Below are 22261 nucleotides of genomic sequence, written 5' to 3'. Positions count from 1 at the left end.
TGGGAGAGCATTTAGGGGGTGCCTGAGAGAGAGAAATGAGGGGCAGGAGCTGACGGGGTGGGGTGGGCACTGCAGGTCAGAAGGTGACAAAAGGATCTTCACATCCTCCTGCTGCCTCCTGGAATTCCTGGGGAGCCGAGCCTGGCACAGGAAGGAGCTCGGAGCCTTCCCGGGGGGGCTGGTTTGGGGTTTGGGGTTTTTAGGGGGATCAGATCCCTGAGCATCCCCCCCTTGCCCCGAGGGATGCCCAGAGATCAGGGCCGCGCAGGGAGGGGCTCAGGGTGGGAATTTAGGATGGGGTTCAGGATGGGAATTAAGGAGGGGGTTAATGAGGGGAATTAAGGAGGGGGTTCAGGATGGGAATTAAGGAGGGGGTTAATGAGGGGAATTAAGGAGGGGGTTCAGGATGGGAATTGAGGAGGGGGTTCAGGATGGGAATTGAGGAGGGGGTTCAGGATGGGAATTGAGGAGGGGGCTCAGGGTGGGAATTTAGGATGGGGTTAAGGGTGGGAATTAAGGAGGGGCTCAGGATGGGAATTGAGGAGGGGGTTCAGGATGGGAATTAAGGAGGGGGCTCAGGATGGGTTTAACCCCCTCCTCCCCGCAGGGTCCCCGCAGCCTCACTCTCGCTCCCGCGGCTGCTTTTCCCCCTCTCCCTCAGCCGTGTTTAGTTAAATTTCCCCCGCCTTACTTGATGTCACATCCTGTTCCACAGCCATCCCCTGCTAGTAGCCAGCCCTACCAATTCCTTTCTTTTTTTTTTTCCTTTTTTTTTTTTTTCTTTTTTTTTTTTTTTTTTTTTTTTAATCCCTGTCCTCTCCCCATCACCCCCCTTTTCCAGGCAAACTTTTGGCAATAGCGGAGAGATAATCGCTGCGTGCTCCGCTGAATTTCTCTTCGCAAATGTCTTTGGAGCAGGGGAGCCATTAAAAAAAAAAAAAAAAAAAAAAAAATTAAATAAATTACCAGACAGCCAGCACCGAGAGCAGAGGAGAGAAACTGGGATCCCAATAAATATGCAAAGTGAAGGCTCTGCTGAGCAGATTTCTGGCATCGCTTCCCGAGGGTGCTGAGAGCCACCCGCAAAACCAGCCTGGGGTTTATTTTTTGTTGTTGTTTGATTATTTTTAATTTTTTTTAAATCGCGTTTTGTTGTCCATCTTTTTTTAATTTTTTTTTAAAATATAAATTCAAATCTTACAAAGAATAAAGGAGCGAGGAGGCAGCTCGGCTCGGGGACGGCGCAGGGAGCTCGCCCGGCGGTGATCTGTATGCGAGCTGCCTAGAGCGGGGCTGCGAGAGAATGCGACCGGCAAGCAAGCTGCTGACCCTCTGCTTCCTCATCCTCATGGGCACAGAACTCACCCAAGTAGGTCCAGCTCTTCCTTTTCCCCATTCCCCAATCCTCCCGCGCTCTCTCCCGTTTTTCTCCCCAACGCCATTTTCTGCTAAACCTCGAGAGCAGCGAGGGGAGAACAGAGGGAGATGCTGCACCTGCCCCTTTTCCCCCCCGGGCATCACCTGTGCCCTGCCCGCCGCACCTGGCACAGGTGATGGGGATGGTGGGGATGGGCTGGGCTGGGCTGGGGGCACACAGGGGTGGGCACACAAGGGGTGCCCCATGCTGAGGTGATGGGGGCATCTCCCTGCTGGAGTTGTGGGCTTGAGGAGGGGTCACGGGGAATTTGGGGACCCCCCTGTGCGGGGTTCGGGCTCGGCCAAGTTGGGCAATGCCGGGGATGGTGTGAGGGGCTGTCCCGGGTGGGGACAGGGACAGGGACAGGGGGAGAGCTGGCCCTCCCTGTCACCCCGCCGGCTCCTGGGTGGGGGTAGCTCTGCTGGCTTTAGGTGACATTTAAATGTCCCTTGGTGTTCCCATCTGTGACAGCCTGCTGGGAGACAGGGGCAGGTTATTTATGCCCACTCCACCTGCTTTTGTTTAAATTATTTTTTTTTCCTGGATTTTCATGCTTTTCCTTCCTATCCCAGCCCCTGGGCTGAGTGAGCTGTGGGGTTGTGGGGTGAGGAAAAGAGGCACCCAAATCCCTCCTGCAAGTGGAAATGAAACTCCATTTGACTTCCAGAGGCAAGCAGGGTGATTGCCTTTTGGGGTGTTTTTTTGGGGGGGTTTTGTTGGTTTTTGTTTTTTTTTTCACCAGTCGCTGAAGAAAGGAAGAAAAAAAAGTAATTGCAAGAGGATGCTCTAGATTGTGGGGTTAATTGTGGCGCTGCCTGGAAGCACCAAAAAAAAAAAAAAAAAAAAAAAAAAAAAAAAAAAAAAAAGGAAGAAAAAGCAGCTATAAATAGGAAGGGAATGGAGGCTTCTTAGTGTAGGAGCAATTAGCAGCTGGGCTCTCATCCTGGATGCTCCATGGAGATCATTCCTCCCTTTCTCCCAGTGACAAAGCCCTCCCTGTCCCTGTCACTGTCCCCACTGCTGAAGTTTGAGCCGCCGGAGCCTTTTTTGGCTTTGCCCCCTCTGAGCATTTCCCCTGCCCCTCCAGCAAGGAGAGCTGCCTAAACCACCCAGAATCTGTGGCAGGGGAGGGGAGGGAGCAGACAAAGCCAGGGTGTGTGTGTGAGGATGAGGAGGGAGGGGAGCAGACAGACCCAGGGTGTGTGTGTGAGGATGAGGAGGGTGGGGAGCAGACAGACCCAGGGTGTGTGTGTGAGGATGAGGAGGGAGGGGAGCAGACAGACCCAGGGTGTGTGTGTGAGGATGAGGAGGGTGGGGAGCAGACAGACCCAGGGTGTGTGTGTGAGGATGAGGAGGGTGGGGAGCAGACAGACCCAGGGGGTGTGTGTGAGGATGAGGAGGGAGGGGAGCAGACAGACCCAGGGTGTGTGTGTGAGAATGAGGAGGGAGGGGAGCAGCAGCAGGAGCCCATTGTGTGTGAGCAGGGGAGGCCATGCGCATGCGCCGCGCCGGACAAAGAGCCACGACCGCCAGGACACGGCTGGGGATGGTCACTGTGACAGGGAGGGATGTCATTTGTCACCCCAGCTGCCCCAGGGGTCACAGCCACAGCCTGGGCAGAGGGGTGTTGTCACCCCCTGATCGGCCTTGTCAGCATCGCTCTGCTCCGGGGGGTTTCCATGGGAAAAGCATGGGAAAAGGATGGAAAAAGCAAGGGAAAAGGATGGGAATAGCATGGGAAAAGCCAGGCTGCTGCCCTGCCTGCCTGCTCTCCCCTCTCCTCACCCCCTCAGTGACTGCAGCACCTCAACTTTGGCAGCAGACTCCAGCCCGGGGTGGGCACAGGGAGCCCAAAGCCGCCCTGGGCTGGGGCTGGGGCTGGTCCCGGGCACTGTGCCCTGCCCTTGGGGCCGGTGGGAGCTCTGAGCCCCCGCTAAAGCCTGGCTTAGCCCAGCCCAGCCCTGCCGGGGGTGGCTCAGCCCTGCAGTGCCCACCGGGGCAGGTGGCCGTGTCCCTGGGGCTCTGCCGGCGCTGCGGAGCCCTCCCGGAGTTCAGTGCCAGGTGCATCCCCAAATCCCCTCCCAGCCCCGGCACCGCCCAGTCTGTGCCTGCCCTGCCTCTCCCCGGCCCTACAGACACCCCACAGCCGGGGGGGAGGTTTGGGGCACGGAGGGGCTGATTTCAGCTTTCCCCGCTGATGCGGGAGGTGCTGCTGTCCCCTCCAGTCCCTGGCTGCAGTGACGGGCCAGCTCACAGGGAGGGAGGGATGGGCAGAGCTGGCTCTTAAACGGGCTTGGAAGGGTTTCTGAAGGGAAGGGAGGTGTCTGCGAGGTGTGGGGGCTGCAGCACCCTGGGGTGTCCCCCCGGGGGGCAGGAAGGGTGCTGGGGTGATGCTGCACAGGGTTCTGGGGTGGTGCTGCACAGGGTGCTGGGTGATGCTGTACAGGGTGCTGGGTGATGCTGTACAGGGGTGATGCTGCACAGGGTGCTGGGTGATGCTGTACAGGGGTGATGCTGCACAGGGTGCTGGGTGATGCTGTACAGGAGTGATGCTGCACAGGGTGCTAGGTGATGCTGTACAGGAGTGATGCTGCACAGGGTGCTGGGTGATGCTGTACAGGAGTGATGCTGCACAGGGTGCTGGGTGATGCTGCACAGGGTGCTGGGTGATGCTGTACAGGGTGCTGGGGTGGTGCTGTACAGGGTGCTGGGGTGATGCTGTACAGGGTGCTGGGGTGGTGCTGCACAGGGTGCTGGGTGATGCTGCACAGGGTGCTGGGTGATGCTGCACAGGGTGCTGGGGTGATGCTGCACAGGGTGCTGGGTGATGCTGCACAGGGTGCTGGGTGATGCTGCACAGGGTGCTGGGGTGATGCTGCACAGGGTGCTGGGTGATGCTGTACAGGGGTGATGCTGCACAGGGTGCTGGGTGATGCTGCACAGGCTGAGGGCTGCACCCCTGCCTTGCTGGGGGCTTGGAGACCTGCCTGAGGTGGATGGAGTTTTCCCCTAAATCCCACCCGGTTCTTTGTCCTGTCCCTCGATCCCCGCGTGGGCTTGGGGGGAGTGGCAGGAGCCCACAGCCAGCCCTGCACGAGGCTCTGGGCTTTCCTCTCTCTCTGAGCTGCTTTTTGTGCCTTGCCAGGGTCACAATCCAGCCCTGAAATGCCCCATTTTTGGCTGGGTGCTGGGATGGGGAGGCAGAGGTGCTCTGGGCACCCTGGGGTGCAGCTCTGGGCCCTCCTGGGCAAAGTGTGGGGTTCCTGTCCTTGTCCTCCTCTTGGGGACACCCAGGACAGCTCTCCTGGTGTCCCTGCAGGAGCAGAGCCAAGTTCTGCTCTCCAAGGATCTGCCAGGGGGACAAATCTCAATCCTGCTGTGGGACAGGCAGGACTATCAGCAGAGGGGGGCTGGGATGCTCTGTCTGTGTGTCTGTGTGTCTGTCTGTCTGACCTGTCCTTTGGTCCTTTGCTGGGATATTTCACTGAAAACCTCCTGCTATCCCTCAAAGTTGCTCCCACATCCCCCACCTCAGTAATGATGGGAACCACACAGGAAGCAACACCTTGCTGGAGCAGGCAGATAGGAAACGTTTAGGGCTTCTGCAAGAGGAGAAAAAAAATAATAAAAAAATTAATTATATTAATTATATTAACTTTCCCGTTGATTTTCCTAAAAGAACCTCAGGTTTGGGGGAAGGGAGAGCCCTGGCAGGGCTCAGCAATGCCCAGCCCAGCTCCCTTCTGCCCATGGAGAAGTTCCCAGTGCCCAGTTTGGTGCCCAGGCTCTTCCTCCCCCTGCCAGGGGAGCCACGTGGAGAAGGGTGAGGATTAAGCTGCAAATCTGCAGCCTGGAACAGGAGGCAGCTGTCTCATAAACCAATTTGTGCCTCGTCTGGCTAACTCCAGCTCGAACCAATAAAAAAAAAAAAGAGAGAGGTAATTTCCAGCCCTGGGTCGTATTTATTGCTCGAGTTATCAGTCCTTGTAATCAGTATTAGCATCATACGTAATACAAAGCTAATTACTATCAGAGGGAATTAAAGAGAGGAGCTGGCAGTGGGGGAAGCTCCTGGAGCTGAGAGGGGGAAATGTGGCCTTTGCTCTGCTCTGCTGGAGCTGGGGACAAAAGGGGACAAGGCTGGGACACCCCAGGAGTGGGATTTGGGGCTTTTTGGGATACCTGAGAGGATGGCCCAGGCAGGCTGGGGAAGGTGGATTGGAGAAGCAGAGACACAGAGATGTGCCCTGGCACCAGCAAATCCCAAATGTGGGGAGAGAGCAGCTGGAAATCCTGATTTTCCTGCTTTTGGAGGCTGGAGCTGTTGGTTGTTACAGCTCTGCTGGAGCTGAGCCCTGCTGCCAGTCAGACTGACTTCACCTGGAGCCCTGACCCCTTTTCCCTGCTCAGGGACCCTTTATCTCTGCTCAGGGACCCCTTTTCTGTGCTCATGGACCTCTTTTCCCTGCCCATGGATCCTTTTTCTCTGCTCAGGGACCCTTTTCCCATGCTCAGGGATCCTTTCTCCCCACTCATGGACCCTTTTTCCTTGCTCAGGAGCCCCTTTTCCCTGCTCAGGACCCTTTTTCTCTGCTAAGGGACCCCTTTTTCTCTTCTCAGGATCCTTTTTCCCCTGCTTAGGGACCCCTTTTCCCTGCTCAGGGACCATTTTTGTCTTCTCTGGACCCTTTTTCTCTACTCAGGGACCCTTTTTCTGTGCTCCTGGACCCCTTTTTCCCTTCTCAGGGACCCTTTTTCCCTTCTCAGGGCCCCTTTTTCCCTGCTCAGGACCCCAGTCCTGTTCCCAGCCCATGCTGGAAGGACACCAGGGGTACAATATCAGGATTCATCCCCAGGCCAGGAGCAGAGCTGTGTTTGTTAGAAAGCAGCACAGGGAGCAATTCTTCCCTGGGAAAGTCACTCTGGGGCTGGAGGTGTGTGCCTGACCCAGGGAAACGTGCCAAAAAAATCCTCCTCCCCAACCAGAGCACTCAAAACCAGGAACCTGGGGAGCCTGGGCTGCGTTTAAGGGGTTCTGGTCTGGCCCAGAGGCTCTGACAGCTCTTGGCACTGCTGGGACATCCTGGGCTCAGTGACAAGGGCGGCTGTGGCTAAACACAGGTTTAGACTCGTGAAGGGGAGGTTTCCTTGCAGAGTTCTCTCTCCTGAAGGAAAGGAGAGGATTCAGTGTTTTTCATGCAGTTGCAGGGAGTGTCCAGAGCTGGGAGTTCATTGTCTTGCAGCTTGGGCTGCCTGAGCCCAAAATGTGGCTGTCCCTGGAGTCACCTCAATTTTCACACAGAGCTGGTGTCCTGGTCACTCTTTGGGGTATTAAATTGACACTTTCTTTCCTTCCTTCACTTTTATTTGGGCAAAGGGTTTGTCCCCTCGGGAGGGTGTGGCTGCCCCCCAGGTGAATTTTGGATACCTCAAAACAAGGGAAGGGAAGGGAAGGGAAGGGAAGGGAAGGGAAGGGAAGGGAAGGGAAGGGAAGGGAAGGGAAGGGAAGGGAAGGGAAGGGAAGGGAAGGAAAGGAAAGGAAAGGAAAGGAAAGGAAAGGAAAGGAAAGGAAAGGAAAGGAAAGGAAAGGAAAGGAAAGGAAAGGAAAGGAAAGGAAAGGAAAGGAAAGGAAAGGAAGAGAATTGTTGAGAGAGGGATGAGAATTGTTGAGAGAGGGATGAGAAACCTCCTCCTCCTGCCCAGAGCAGAGTCCAGGCCTGTCTCTGTGGCTCTGAGGTGCTGGGCAGAGGGCACAGGGTGGGCTCAGAGCCCTGGGCTGGCATCTCTGTGTCCTCAGCAGCCACAGGAGCCATGTGGTGCCAGGGGGCACAGCCCCCCAGCCCGGTTTTTAGGGTTTTTGGGGGTTCTCTCCTGCCCACAGCTCTCCTACCCCACCTTGGGGCAGGGGTGCATCACAGGGGCAGCCTGGCCTGGGTCAGGGATCCAGGAGGGGTGGAAGGAGTCACTGGAGGCAGCAAAGGGATGGATCAGAGCCCCTCCATCAGCTGCAGGAGGGAGGAAAATCTCAGTCCAGGCTTTCCACAAGGCTCCCTGAAATTCCACAGCCAAGCCCTTCCAGAGAGGACAGACCCCAGAGCGTCCAGCCCATCCCACAGAATTCCAGGAGGGAGAGGAGGAGCTGGAAGGAGCAGGATTGGGGCTCATCCCACACCCCAACCCTCAGAATTCCCCAGTCCTGCCCTGCCAGGCCAGGAGCTGCCAGCTGGGAAAGGAGGTTTGAGCCCAGGTGGGATCCAGGGCAAGGCACAGGAGGGATTTTTGTCCCACTGAATCCAGAATAAAAGCGCAGGAGAGGTTCTTACCCCCATTTAAATACTGAAGTATCCTCAGGACTGATTCCTGTGTGTGTGTCTGGGGCAGAGAAATGCGAGGGATAAACTTCATGGACAAATTCCCTTCCCAAAGTGTCCCCTGAGGTGTCCCCGAGGCAGCAGCGAGGTTTGGGGCGGTGAAAATCCATGTTTGGAGCAGCTAAATCTGGTACTGAATAGGAATTCTCTGCCCTGGGCATCATCCCCAGCAAAAACTTGGTAACGAGAGGAATTTGGGCACCTCTTCTGGAAGCAGCCAGGAGAGGGAGACAGTGACCGCCGTGTCCCCGCTGCCACCCGGGGATTGTCCCCCTGCACACCCTGACCCTGTCCGGGCACAGAGCCCGCTCTGCCTCAGCCCTTCCCGCCACTGGAGGAGTTTTCCACCCGGGAGCTGTTCCGGAAGACCCCGTTCTGTGGTTTTATCTCCCGTTGCTGTTTTTTCTCTGCTTGGAATGGATGAATGACAAAAAAAAAAAAAAAAAAAAAAAAAAAAAAAAAAAAAAAAAAAAAAGAGAAAAAAACAAAAAAAAAGAAAAAAAAAAAAGAAAAAAGAGAAAAAAGAGAAAAAATCAAAGAACAAAAGAGAAAAAGGAGAAAAAAAGGAAAAAAAGGAAAAAAACCCCAAATAAAAAAGAGATAAAGAGCAAAAAAAAAAAAAAAGGAGAAAAAAACCACAAAGAAACCCCCCCAAAAAAACCCAAACAAAACAAAACAAACAAAAAAAAAAAAAAAAGAAAAAACAAAACAAAAAAGGAAGAAAAAAGAAAAAAAATAAAACAAACAAACAAACAAACCCAAAAAGGATCTTTTGTTCCTTGTGCAATTGGCTCACTGCTGACAGCAGGAGGGGAATAGACAGGGCAGTCCTGGAATTCCTCTTTATTTTATTTTTGGGAGCACCCCCTGCTCTGATGGGACACAGTGACAGCAGAAGGGTTTTCTTTTGCAAAACCTCCAAAGTGACCAGAAGGGTGAGCTCCAGCAGTCCAGGGAGTCCTGCAGGTGTGGTGGTGGAAAATTTGCTTTTTAAGGACCAGGAGGAAGGTGAACTGCACCAGTCCAGGGGTTCCTGCAGATGTGGCGGTGGAAAACTCACTTTTTAAGGAGCAGCATCCAGCTGTGCTCTGGAAAGCCCCATCAGGGAATGCCAAAAGCTCAGACAGGGCCACCTGAGTTTTTTCCCTACTGGTTTCTCTCTTGTGCTCCAGCCTGAGGAAAGGCAGGTCTCCCTTTGCCTTTCATTGGAAAATTCGTTGGATTTTTGGTCAGGGTTTTTTTGTTTGGGGTTTCTTTTTGTTTTGGTTTGGTTTTGGTGGTTTGTTGTTTTGTTTGTTTGTTTTGTGGTTGTGGGGTGTATTTTGGTTTGAGGTGGTGTTTTTTTGGCCATGCTGGGCTTTTAAAGCCAGGCAGATGATGAGGGTGAGGCAGAGTTTCTGTGTCAGGCACCAAGTGACAAAAGTCATTGTCCTGCTGGGTCCACCTCATCACACACCAGCAGCCACCAGCTCCTCCCTCTGCACAGCCCTACAAAAGGGAAACAGCAGCTCCTGGGAGCCTCTTTGTCCATCTGCTTTGGGGCACCTGGAGTGGGTTCAGCTTCCTTGGGGAAGAGTTGTGACCCAAGAATTAATTAATGCATGGAGAAGTCTCTGAAAAGGTCTGGAACAACATTTTGATGTCCCTTCCTTAACTCCATTAATCTTGGCAGCAATGAAAAAAACCAAATAAAACCCCCCATAAGTGCTGCTTTTGATTCTTTCATAAACACTGAAAGCAGGAGAAAGAAAGAAAAACCCCCAGGATTTCTCTTTCCCCCCATTATTCCAGGTACAGCTCCTCTTTCAACTGACATGAAGGGTTTTTTTCCAGGGAAACAGAACAGTTCTGCCTCCCTCCCCCTGCTCAAACCCCGGGAAATGATTCCCAGTAATGGGAATCCTTAGTAGGGATCTGTGGCTCCTCTTTCTGTGCTCTGCTCACCCTGTTTGGAGGAGCTTTAATCATGGCAGAGCATTGCAAGGGGATATGAATGGAACCAGCTGCAGGCACAGCTGGGAAATGAGGTTTGAGCCCAGGTGGGATCCAGGGCAAGGCACAGGAGTGATTTTTGTCCCATTGAATCCAGAATAAAAGCGCAGGAGAGGTTCTTACCCCCATTTAAATACTGAAGTATCCTCAGGACTGAATCCTGTGTGTGTGTGTCTGGGGCAGAGAAATGCGAGGGATAAACTTCATGGGCAAATTCCGCTCCCAAAGGAAGGTTGGGATGATTTAAGTGCAGTACTCAAGGGTTTGATATGATGGGAAATCAGAGGAGCAATCAAGGCCTGGGCTGCCACAGTGCTGAGCACAGCAGAAGATCCCTGGGAGAACAGGGATTCCTGCTAAAAGGTGGAAGACAGCCAAGCTTTGGGGTTTTTTTTTGCCTGGGGAAGCTGTTCCTGCACCCCCAGCCTGAGGCAGCTGCTGATCCCACCCTGCCCCCCCAGCAGCAGGGATGGGAAGGGATGCAGATGCCTTTCTCCTTTAGTTTCCCAATTTTTTCTGGGCTGGGAGAAGCTGATTCCATGGGGTGGAGGCAGTTTGTGTATCCCCAAAGCAGGGCAGGGTGGGGTTCAGAGGGCAGCAGGGTTTCCTTGTTATTGCAGCAGCTGCCTCAGCTGGAGTGGAGCTGGGAAGGGGGACATGGATGGGAGGTGCTGGGAAGGGATCCCAGCTGCTGCAGCCTGGCACAGAGCAGCTGGCAGTGCCCTGCTGTGCCTCGGGTTTGTCACAGGGACAGGATCAGGCCTGGCACCAGCACTGCTGCTCAAACTCATCTCCAGTCCTCCACCTGCTGGAACTGCTGAATGTGGAAATGCTTCATTTCTGAGAGCTCCCTGCAGGAACAGCTCCACTGGGCTGTGCTGGGCCTGTCCCAGCCCTGTCTCATCCCTGTCCCATCCCTGTCCCAGTCCTGTCCCATCCCTGTCCCATCTCTGTCCCAGCCCTGTCCCTCTCCCATTCCTGTCCCAGCCCGGCCCCTGTCCCGTCCCTGTCCCAGCCCTGTCCCTGTCCTAGCCCTGTCCCAGTTGTGTCCCAGCCCTGTCCCAGCCCTGCTCCCTCTGCCCCACCCGGCTGTGCTGGGTTAATCCCACACCAATAGCCCCATCCCCAGCCAGGGACAAGGTCCTGGTGAGGTGGGACAGGCCAGCTCAGCAGGGATGGCATTTTGGGGCTTCCTGGGTCGAGGTTTTGGGGCAGCAAAACCTCCACCCCAAGAATCCACCCCATGGGAACAGCAGCTCTGGGGGGGCCAGACTCCCGTGGAAATGTGGTGGCTCCCAGGGCCAGGTTACGGGACAGCTGAGGCTCTTCCTGCATTAATGTCAAGGCTGGGGCAGTGCCACAGGGCAGGGGATGTCACTGCTGTCCCTGCAGAGGGACGGGGGGGTCATTGCTGTGTCAGCTCCAAGGTCCTCTCAGGGAAGGATGTGGAGGGACTGTGGAGTTCTGCTGATCGGAGATTTTGGTTCTGAAGTCACTGGGGCAGCTCTGCAAATGGCCTGGGGACACCTGAGAGGTGCCCAAGGCCAGGGGACATCCCGGGCTGGCAGCAGGGACAGGCCGTGTGCCCTCTGCCCCCTCGGCAGGGAATGGGTGGGAGCAGGACGGGGCGGGCAGGGAGGTTCGGCTCATCCCTGGGGCTGAGGAGGCGCTGCGGTGGCGGGACGTGCCGAGGTGACAGTGGGGGCTGTGGGGATGCTGTGACAGCCCGCCCGGACCCGGCCACCACAGGGGACCCGCGGGGCTCCCCAAACCCGCGGCTCTGTGCGGGTCACCCCGGGCTGAACTGCGCCGGCTCCCCTTGGTCCTGGCCCGGCTCTGCTGTGTCCCCGCGGTGTCCCCGCTGTGTCCCCGCTGTGTCCCCGCTCTGTCCCCGCGACCACCGAGCGACCCCGGCCCGCAGCGCCGCCCGCAGCCGCCAGAGGGCGCCCCAGCGCCGCAGCGGGGGAGCCGCGACCCCCAAAATCCCCCCCCGCTCCCCAAAATCCCTTCCACAGCCTCTCCAAAATCCCCTCCTGCTCCCTAAAATCTCCTCCTGCTTCCCCAAAATCCCCTCCACCTCCTCCCCAAAATCCCTTCCTCCTGCTCCCCAAACCCCTTTCCACCTCCTCCCCCATCTTCTCACTCTCCTCATTCCTGTCCCCCACTCAATTTATCTCCTCAATTCTTCTTCCCTCTCCCCAAACCTTTTCCTCCCCTCCCCACGCCTGTTTGCCTCTGCTCAGTCTCTCCTCTTCTCCCCAATTCTTTCCCTTCTCCCCAGACCTTTTCTCCCTAATTCTTTTACCTCTCCCCAAACCTCTTCTCCAGAAACCTTTTCTCCCCATTTTCCCCCCTCTCTGCAAATCTTTTCTCCACAATTCTTCTCCCCAAATATTTTCTGCCCATAATTTTTTTTCTTTTCTTTCCTTTGCTCCCCTTTCCCCAAATCATTTCTCCCGATTTTTTTTCTCCTTCCCACCACTTCCCTGTCCCTAAATCTTTCCTCCCCATAATTTTTCTCCTCTTCTTCCCTTCTCTCCTCCTTCCCCAGACCTTTTACCCCCAGATCCTTCACCCCCAAACCTTCCACCTGCAAACCTTTTCTCCCCACACCTCTCCCTCCCTCCCTCCCTCCCTCCCTCCCTCCCTCCATCCCTCCATCCCTCCATCCCTCCATCCATCCATCCATCCATCCATCCCTCCATCCATCCATCCATCCATCCATCCATCCATCCATCCATCCATCCATCCATCCATCCATCCATCCATCCCTCCATCCATCCATCCATCCATCCATCCATCCATCCATCCATCCCTCCCTCCATCCCTCCACTCCCCTTTCCCCGAGCCTCCCCTCCCACTCTCTTCTCCCCAAACCTTTCCTCCCCTCTCCCCAGCCCTCCCTCCCCCGCTGCACTGTCAGTCCCCTCCCTCTCTCCCCCGCTCGCCCACCGCAGTGTCCGCGGCTGGTTTGGGCTGTGCCCGCCCCTCCCGCTCGGGTCCCGCCCCGGTTCCGCCTCCTGCAGCCGCTGGCTCCGGCTGGGGCGCGCCCGGCGGCGGCGGGCGCAGGGAGCCAGCCCGGCTCGGCTCCGGCTGCGGGCACAGCGGGGACACACAGCGCCCAGGGAGAGGAGGAGGAAGGAAGGAAGGAGGACGATGGGCCGGCGGCGAGCGGCGGCGGCGGAGGGGCGGCTGGCGCAGCCCGAAGGCAGCGGCATGGAGCCCGGCGCCGGTGCAGAATGAAGGGTGCCTGCCGCCCCCCCCCGCAGACATGTCTGTGCCTTTACTCAAGATTGGAGTCGTCCTCAGCACCATGGCCATGATCACCAACTGGATGTCGCAGACGCTGCCCTCCCTCGTGGGGCTCAACACCACCAAACTCACGGCGGCCACGGGCGGCACCTTGGACCGCAGCACGGGAGTAAGTGCGGGGGGACACGGGGAGGGCTGCCCGGAGCGGCCCGGAGCGTCCTGGAGCATCCGGGAGCATCCAGGAGCGTCCCGGAGCATTCCCGCATCCCGGAGCATCCCCGGAGCATCCCCGGAGTGTCCCCGCATCCCGGAGCGTCCCTGCGGCTGCTCCCCGCCGCCGCCCAGTCCCTCCCCGCCCCGGTGTCCCCCGGGCTGTCCCATCCCATCTCTCCTCGCCCGGGCTGTCCCCTGGCGGGCAGGGTGGGGCAGCGTCCCCTCGGCACAGAGTCCCCGCCGCGCTGCGGGAGCGGGGATGGGGCGCTGGGGGACAGGGGGTGATTTATTAAAAAACTATGGACATTGATCTAATACCAATATCCAACTATGACGGACAAAGACTCTCTAACAGTTTAAAGTTAGAAAGTGTATGTTTATTACGACGCCGGGCAGCGTGTGGGATAGCTCCCAGAAACACACGCGCAATTTACAGATCATCACAGGGGCTTTTATCTACAGGAGTATTGAATACACAAACTACAAATGCATATTCATAGCTTTGATACCTCTCATTCTCTGCTTTGTATGGTAATTAGCCCAAAAAGCCACCAAGCATGCGTAGTTTGTTCTTTGAAATGGGTCGGTGGTCTTTTTAATGGGGTGGGGTCCCAAAATGATGAAGTAAGATTGTCTTCTTCAGCTTTGACTTTTTAATCTTTACTGTTTGTGACAGCTAAATCCTGTTTTTCCCAGGACTGTTTGATTTATGATTGTATTGTGTTCATAGGGCCTATTGATTATTCAGGATGCAGAAGCTCTAGTTTGACAGTTCTCATGATTTATCAGTTCCTTATCAGTTTCTTTAGTCTGCCTTCTGTTAGCAAAAGGGAAGTCTTAGCTACATTATCTCAGCACTATCTATTTTGACTACAGTCTTCAATGCCTCAGGGGGTGCGGGCAGGGGATGGGGGTGACGGTGCAGGGAGCGCCTCTCCTCCTCTCCTCTCCTCTCCTCTCCTCTCCTCTCCTCTCCTCTCCTCTCCTCTCCTCTCCTCTCCTCTCCTCTCCTCTCCTCTCCTCTCCTCTCCTCTCCTCTCCTCTCCCCATCATACTCACGGCTGGGGGGACCCCGGTGTCCCCCGCACGGTCCCCGCAGCCGAAGGGATGCGAACTTTCCCTGGTGGCCTCTGCAGACCCCGCGGGGAGCGGCTGCGGGTCCGGGGGCTCCGCTGCGCTCCCTCCGCGATCCGCGCCCGCCGCGATGGGGATGGGGATGGGCATGGGGATGGGGATGGGGATGGGGATGGGGATGGGGATGTGGCCGGGAATTCGCCGTGTGCGGGGCTGGACGTGCCCTGTCCCTGCTCTGCTGCGGGGCTGGGGCTGTGCCTGAGCTTCCCACTTGGGGAATGGCTGGGAGAATCATCCCAGTCCGTCTGTCTGTGTGTCTGTCTGTGTTCCCGAGCAGGGAGAGCGAGCACCTTTCCCCTGCAAGCTGCCCGCTCCTGTGCCTCCTGCCGGAGCTCCGCTACTGCAGCTCTGCTCTTCCCAGGCAATTCCGTGCGCCGCTTGTGCTGCTGACTGAATGAAGCTGGGAATTTTATTTCATTTTTTCCCACGTTGTCAGGCTTTATGAGATCCGTTTTATTTTTTTCCTCCCTCGGTTGTTTTAGCCAGGGAATCCAATTTTTGTGCGTCTGTCAGCGTGGGCATTTGCAGGGTGATCTGTTCTGTGGCAAAGCCGTGCAAAGATTGCTTTGGGGACACGGTGACAAAGTGCTCCGAGCCTGGGCTGGGATTGAATGATGGTGAGAGCAAAGGCGAATGAAGAGCGGGGAGGTTTGGGGGGCACAGGGGAACGAGCCGTGTTTGAGGCAGGGCTCCCTCCCTGGCGTGTCCTGCAGGCTCAGGCGCTGCTGGAATCCCCTCCCCGCTGGAATTCTGCACAGGGCTGCGCTCCGGGCTCTCCCTGCCCGCAGTGGAGGGAGCTGGGTGTGTGGGGATGCTCCTGGTCCCCGGGGAATCCGGCAGGGAAAAGGGGGAAGGAGACTCGCCGTGTGGTGCGCTGAGCACAGTGACCTGCCGCCGGCTCCGGGAGGGCTCTGCAGAGCACAGAGCGGTGCTCAGCCCTGGGCAGGGCGCTGTGCCCGCCCTGGGGGCTCGGCCACGTCCCTGTCGCGGTGTTAGGGACAAGCCAAGCGCTGTCCCCTCAGCAGGGCAGGGGGCCCCCAGCGCTGTCCTGCTCCTGCAATTCTCACTGTTGGTGCCTTTCCGTGTCTCCACTCTTTCCCACTTGCGCTGCCTTCGTGTTTTCAGCTCTTGCTCTCCTTTTTCAGACCCTCCTTTCATTCGTCCCCGATCCATATTTTTGCATTCCAAGTGCAATGTTGCCAGCTGGGCCCTCGGAGGAGCCTCCAGCACAGCTCCACGTCCCCCCTGCCCTCCTTCCCCTTCACCCCCACAGCCCCTGTTTAATTAACCCACCTCTCCCTGTGTTAATTAGGTGTTGCCTACCAACCCAGAGGAAAGCTGGCAGGTGTACAGCTCTGCCCAGGACAGCGAGGGCCGGTGTATATGCACAGTGGTGGCACCTCAGCAGACGATGTGCTCGCGCGACGCCAGGACAAAGCAGCTGAGACAACTCCTAGAAAAGGTAAAAAAGTGCTCGGCCCCTTCTGGCCAAAGTGTGGTTTGGTGGGGTAAAAAACCTTGAGCTGAGCTTTGGTTTTGAGGGAGAACCCCTTGGGAGGGCTTTGCCGTGCTGTAGTTTGTGTGTAGTGGGGAATGATCAGCTGCAGGCAGGAGGAGAAATCTCTTCAGTGTTTCCTGAGAGGAAAGCCTGGCCTAAGGTCCAGGGAAAACTGCTGAGATCAAAGCACCAATATTGAACTGTATCTCAAAAAAAAAAAAATTAAAAAAAAAATCCCCTTTTTTCATTCTGTTGGCACAAGCAGTTTCAAAGCAGACTCAGCAACAGGAGAGGAGAGAGAATTAAAAGCCCAAAGCCAAGCTCTCCTGGGCAAGGTGGTATTAAAAAGGTCAAGTAAAACCCTGCGCAGCTGTCTCCAGCAGGTAGCACAGAGATGACACCCAGTGGTTTTCTTCCTAACGTTGACATCCCCTTGATTAGTTTTTAATAGTCTGCTGTCCAAAAAGATCAAAGAATCTCATTAGGGAAACATCCCCAATAACAAGAAATTTTCCAGATAATAGATTTCAGTGAAGTAATGCTGTTTCATGTGAAATTGTGCTCTTCTCTTGCAAATCTGAGCTGGCTCCTGTGCTGGATGTATAATTAAACCCCAGCCCCTAATGCTGGATTGGCCTGTGCCGTGCATGACAAAAGAATTTTCCTCCTGCTGCTTTGGGGGGAAGCTGCTGTATTAATTCCCTCTAACAATATTAAACTTCCACTTAACTGATTTCCCCATGTGCTGAGGACAATAAAAAGCCAGCCAGGAAACGTTCAGCCCCTAAAACAATTCTTTGGGTTGTCAGAGGCTGCTAAAAATAATCCCAACTGGAGCTTTTCTCTCTGGCAGCCATAACGCCCTGGGTTTGCTCCTGAGGGGCAGCAGGATTTCTGAGCAGCTCAGAAAGTGTTCCCAGAACTCTTCATCCACTCTGAACAACCAGGGTTTGACCCAATGCCCTCTGCTGATGGGCAGGAGTTGGGAATGGGAGACCTGGGATAACACCAGGAGGGTGGAAGTGCTCAGTGGGGTTTTTTGGGGTGGTTTTTTTTTTTTTTTTTAATGCAGCTCTCCGGCTGCCAATGGATAAAAAGTGAGGGAGGAGCAGGATTTCTGGGCATGTGTTGTGGGAGATGTTACCTGCCTGCAAATCTGGCTGCATCTCACTCCCACGCTAACTTATATGAAAAAAAACCCCAAAATAAGGCATAGGCTCTTAGTGCCAGACATCTGATCCTGATGGAGGCTGAACTGATAATCCCTGGAGGTGCAAACAACTGCAGAGCAGAGCCCCCAGCTTCCCAGGAAGGATTTCAATCCTGAAAACTCCTTCCCTCGGCTGGCATTCTAACCCCAGCTTTGTGATGGAGGGAAATTGCAGCTCCTGGTTCCTCCCTGGCAGCAGAGGGACGTGTCAGGGAGGTAATTGTGTGTTTGGATTTTCCAAGGAGCAGGCGTGGAATTCACCTATGGAAATGATGAGGTGTTGGCAAGGCATCAGCTGCATTTGTGTGTACACAAAGCAATTACAGCCTCTTCAGGGGAAATCAATCTCCAGGAGGAATCTTTGGGAGTTTTTGAGGTTCAGAGCTGCCATCCATCCCTGCCCAGCTCATGGGGATGAGGATCTGTGTAGGAACTGCAGTTCCTGTGGCTGGGGATGAGTGCTGGGAGTCCTGACAGGTTAAAGAGGGGAGGGGAGGGCTGCTCAGGCTGCACAGAGTGTTCAGCCCGTGGTTTGACACTCGAGGTGTCTGAGCTCATCCTTGGCTGGGGTACACGGAGTCCTTCCAGCCTTACATGTGTGCTGAGCCCAGAGCTTGGACTGCACCCAAACCAAGGCATCACCTCAGCCCTGCTCGTCATCGGATCGTGTTTGATCTCCAAACAGATTTTTATTTATTTCTTCATTCATTTATTTGTTCTGGCCCCGTTATCGGGGACGACTTCCTCCTCTGATGGTGAAACCATTCCTGGTTTCCTGCCAATCCTTCCTCTCAGCCAGAGCTGATTTCCAGATTGAACAGTTCCTTCTGTCCCTCTGATGGTCACTCCAGGTGTGGACAGGGGGACAGTGACATCTCAGCCATCACTGCCTCCTCCTCCTCATCAGATGAACTTTTCATATCCTGAACCATCAGCTGAGTCCATTTCTCTGCTGATTTTTTCCCCCAGACCTTGAAAATCTCCCTCAAGATTCCTCTTGCTGTTGCTCCCTTGGTTTGTGCAGCCCCCAAGGCTAAAGGTTCACCCCAGAGCTGGGCTCAGAACAGCCCTTTTGGAGCCAGAAAAGGCTGACCCACAGAGAAGCTTGAGCAGGGCTTAAACCATGGATCTGACCTTATAAACCCCCCTGAGGTCATCAGGCCAGTATTGACTCCCCGTTGCTCTGCTTTAATTGTGAATCAGCTCGTCAAACAGGATGACAAGAGCAGCACTGGAAGCTTCATTTGTATTAATTTCCTATTTCAGCTGCTAAAAATAACTCCTTTTCCCCCAGACAGCCACAGGTACCTGTCTCACATTATCTTGGTGAAAATGAGGTTTCGGGCTGAGGCAGAGGAGGCAAGAAGCGTTTTCAGGCGATGTTTGAGGACTGCAGCTGATGGATGGAGCTGAGGGAATTGAAGAGGCACTAGCCTTGGGCCCGAGTTCATTAGAGCACTTCTGTACATGCTTCAGCCCCAGCTCCAACAGGCTCATTGAAACCTAATCATGTGCCAAAGTACTTTGCTTTGGATCAAGGGCATAATATGCTAATGAGGGGAAACAAGCAGCTCCTCCAGCAGCTGCTGGAGCACTCGGGGCTGTCAGGGATCTCAGACTCGCTCCTGCAAATCTGGCCCGGATCTCGCCTGGTGGAAAACAACACGGGCAACAAACCCCCACCGTGGGCTTGTAAAAGCCACCCCAGAATAGCACAGCTGCTAATTTTAGTCATCTCTGTGCAGAGGCACATGAGGAGGTTATTTTCCTTCCAGGGCTGTTTGAGGGCAGCAGCCTGGGCGAGATGCTCTGAGAGCAGAATGTGCCTCTCCCTCCCCACCAGCAGAGAAAGAGCCTAAGGAGCCCCCCAAAATCATCCTCAGCACGCACAGATATTGGTCTGTCATCACAAAAAAGCTCTTTTCTGATTATTTGCAGCTGGAGTTAGGCACTAGAGGAATAAATGGGATTAATTTTGCATGAGCCCTACGAGTCATCCCTCCCTCTGCTCCTTGGAGCAATTCTCTGCTCCACTCGAAGGATAACTGGAATAAAAGTAGTTTGGCAGCCCAGCCATGCTTGTCTAAGGCTTCCCTTCTCCTGCCTCAGGGCACAGAGAGGTCTTCAAACTCCTCCACATCCAGCCCAGGTGAATTAACACCCACTGAGAGCTCCATTCCCTGCGGGAGGAACAGCTTAATGGGAGCTGACCAGGCTTGGGCTGAGCTCAGGTTTGCTCTTTTCTCCTCCAAACCTTGTGCTGCACTTCCCTGCTCCTCACACCTCCCTGAGCAGCTCCTGGAGGGGATCAGGGTGATGCTGGTTCATCTCTGACGCTCAGAGACTGCAAATAGCTTCACCTTTGCTGAGGAACACTCTGGCCCTTGGAGCAGTTGTACAGAACGCTCCAAAGCCTGCTGGCCTTTGCCGTCCAGGTCATCCATCCATTTTTAACAATAGTTTCGGTGCCATCCTGCAGGAGCAGCAGGCACTGGGATGGTTTTTCCAAGCTGGAGCTGCCACGGTTGGCATTTGCCTGGTGCAGGTGTCCTGCTGTGCCCTGGCTCTGCCACTCCAGGTAAGTCCCAGTCCCCACAGTGGTGATGAAATAGAGACTGGACAGAGCTAGAGAATAAAGCAGGTTTTTATTGAAAGGCCTCTAGGATCCACCTTGGGCAGGACAGGAGCCTGGCCAGGGCTACACCCAAAGTGGACCCAAAATGGTCACAAAATGTCTGACCAGTGAAGATGTTACATTTTTATAAGTTTTGGTCCATTTACATATTGGGGTTTAATTGTCCAATTCCAGCTCCAGGCTGTGAGGTCCCATCCTTCTTGTCCCTCCCTCCAGCCACCCTTATTTGTGCTTTTGGGGCTGAGAGTTGTCCTTGGTGTGCAGCAGGAAAAGGGTTTGTTTTGTGTCCCTGCTGTGTGCAGAGCTGAGTGACACTGACTGTGAGCTCAGAGCTGCACCCCTGGCCACCACAGACACATGAAATACATGGGAGATAAAACTTCAGGCATCACTAGGATTTGCCAGAGGAAATGTGGCATTTGCTCCACTCCTTCCTTGGGGACACAGCCAGGAGGGGAGGTGGCACCTGGGGATCGGATCCGGGGACAGGGCTGGCTCCCGCTGGGGTTTGGCTCAGCCACCCTCAGCTGAGCAGGCTGAGAGCTGCTCCAGGCTAGCTGTGGAGCGAGGCCCTGACGCAGCAGCAGCAGCAGCAGCAGGCTGGGAGCCTGATTCACTTTCCCCACGGACGTCATCGCGGCGGTGGCAGGAGCAGCGCCCGTGGGCTGAGCCCCGTCACGTCCCCGCCGTGGGACAGACACGTCCGGCCCCGCCGCAGAGCCCCCAGACAGGGCTCACTGCTAAAGAGGAGCTGACGTCAGAGCCCCGCTCTTCCCCCACTTCTCCCCAGCCTGGAAAACAGGAGGGAATATCTTAATAAATCAGATGGCAGCCAACCTTCAAAAATCAGGTCAGCCTCGCTGGCATTTCCCTCCCCTCCTCACACCTCCAGCTCGTTTTCTCACTGTGAGCCCAGCCAAAGCTCCTTGCATCATTCCCCTGGCGAGGCCAGATGGGCTGGGAGCAGGAGGAGCAGGAATGCAGCACAGCTCGGCTCTGGGAGCTGAACCTCCCGAGTAGGAGGGCACCAGTGGGGTACCAACCGTGCCCCGGTGCTTCCCGGCCTCAGGATGCCCTCCCTGCTGCTGGAGTCCTTGTGGAAGGTGCTGTGTGAGCAGGCTGGGTGGATAATGAAGTTCTGCTGGCAGGGAGTGAGGTTTGGGCTCACGAGAAGGTGGAAATGCCTGGGCAGAAGCTTTTCCTCCCGGCCAGGTGTGCTGCTGTCAGCTCTGAGCTATCCCTGTGCCACAGCAGGTGCCTGTCACAGAGGCCAGCCTGGGTAATGCATTCTAACCTCACCTCCACCCCTCATTTCCATGTCAGGTTGCTGAATTCTTCTCTGCAGCCCAGCAGAAAAAAAAAAAAATCGTTTACAAAACCATTTTTGCAGTGTTTTAGAGCACGGGGTGGTAATCGGGGAGCTGCTGTTGATGAAGCAGTAAATAATGCATGGGCTGATTGCCCTTTTAGCTGTGCTGAGTGTGTGGAAAAGGTCAGCCTTGGGATGCAAGGGGGGCTGCCTCGCTGCTGGCAGCACCTTCTTAATGAGCCCCTTCTCGTCTGACAGGTGCAAAACATGTCCCAGTCGATAGAGGTGTTGGACAGGAGGACTCAGAGAGACCTACAGTACGTGGAGAAGATGGAAAACCAGATGAGGGGACTGGAATCCAAATTTAAGCAAGTGGAAGAAAGCCACAAGCAGCACCTGGCAAGGCAGTTTAAGGTAGGTGTGATTTCCCAACTGCTACGGGAGCTTTTGGCCAGGGAATTGTTGGGATGGGCACGGCACCGTGGCCCTGGTTGCCATCAGGGCACCAGCTCTGGGCTCCTTCCTGTCCAAAGCACAGCCAGATCCAGGTTATGGCCTCAAATCCTCAGCCCTGCATCTTGTCATAGAGTAAAAGCACAAATCTGTGTGTTCCCATCTCTGCCTGGGTGCCCTAAATAGGGCAGTGCAGGGTGAACCCATCAGGGGGGTCTGCAGGGTGACACCCGAGCTCTGGGTGAGCTCTGGGTGAGCTCTGGGTGAGGTGGGTTCCCACCCAGCTTCCCCATTCCATGCCCAGCACCCATTTCTTGGGGCAAACCCAGGGACTGGGGCTCTCTTTCCTCTCCTGCAGCACGTGGCAAACCACAGCGGGCAGTCACCAAACCACATCTCCCCTGGGGGTGGCTGGAGAAAGGAGCTCATCAATCAAACATTACCTTCCCTTGAAAAAAAAAAAACCCAAAATGCAATTATTACAGCTGTCCTCATGCTGGCAAGCTGCACATCCCCAGGATTTTGTCCAGTTTTGGGTGTTGGCAGCAGAGGCAGCACCTTGTGATGGGTTTTGTGTGGTGGGCAGAGGGGCAGTGGAGCTGCAGCCTCTGGAATGCAGCTGGCACTGGGAGCAGTGGCCAAACCCTCAGGAAGGTGCTTGAGGACGGATGAAATTGCCAAAAAGGTGTTCTGAGCAATACTGGAATTCTAAATTTCAGCCGTGCTGTGGGTTAATAGATACAAAAAAAATCAAAGGGAAAAGATTTCTGGTGGAAT

At 55.2% G+C, this 22261-nt stretch overlaps 1 protein-coding gene across 2 annotated transcripts in view; it reads left to right on the top strand.

The window, feature by feature from the left end:
- Positions 1–547: 547 nt before the first annotated feature.
- The window catches only part of OLFM1 (olfactomedin 1), a 35815-nt gene continuing 14101 nt past the window's right edge, over positions 548–22261 (top strand). The window contains exons 1-3 of one of the 2 annotated variants that reach the window (XM_083875948.1): positions 548–1369; positions 15692–15841; positions 21290–21445. In XM_083875948.1, coding sequence (XP_083732074.1) covers positions 1304–1369; positions 15692–15841; positions 21290–21445 — 372 coding nt within the window. In that variant the 5' untranslated portion in view covers positions 548–1303. Of the gene's footprint in view, positions 1370–12961; positions 13202–15691; positions 15842–21289; positions 21446–22261 lie in introns of those variants that run through there. The other variant, XM_083875947.1, reaches the window with a different exon arrangement.

This window comes from Zosterops lateralis (assembly GCF_965231275.1).
Source record: "Zosterops lateralis genome assembly, chromosome: 20".
Classification (NCBI taxonomy): Eukaryota; Metazoa; Chordata; class Aves; order Passeriformes; family Zosteropidae; genus Zosterops; species Zosterops lateralis.
Note: the sequence above shows the minus strand (reverse complement) of the source record. Positions and strands in the feature narration are given on the sequence as shown.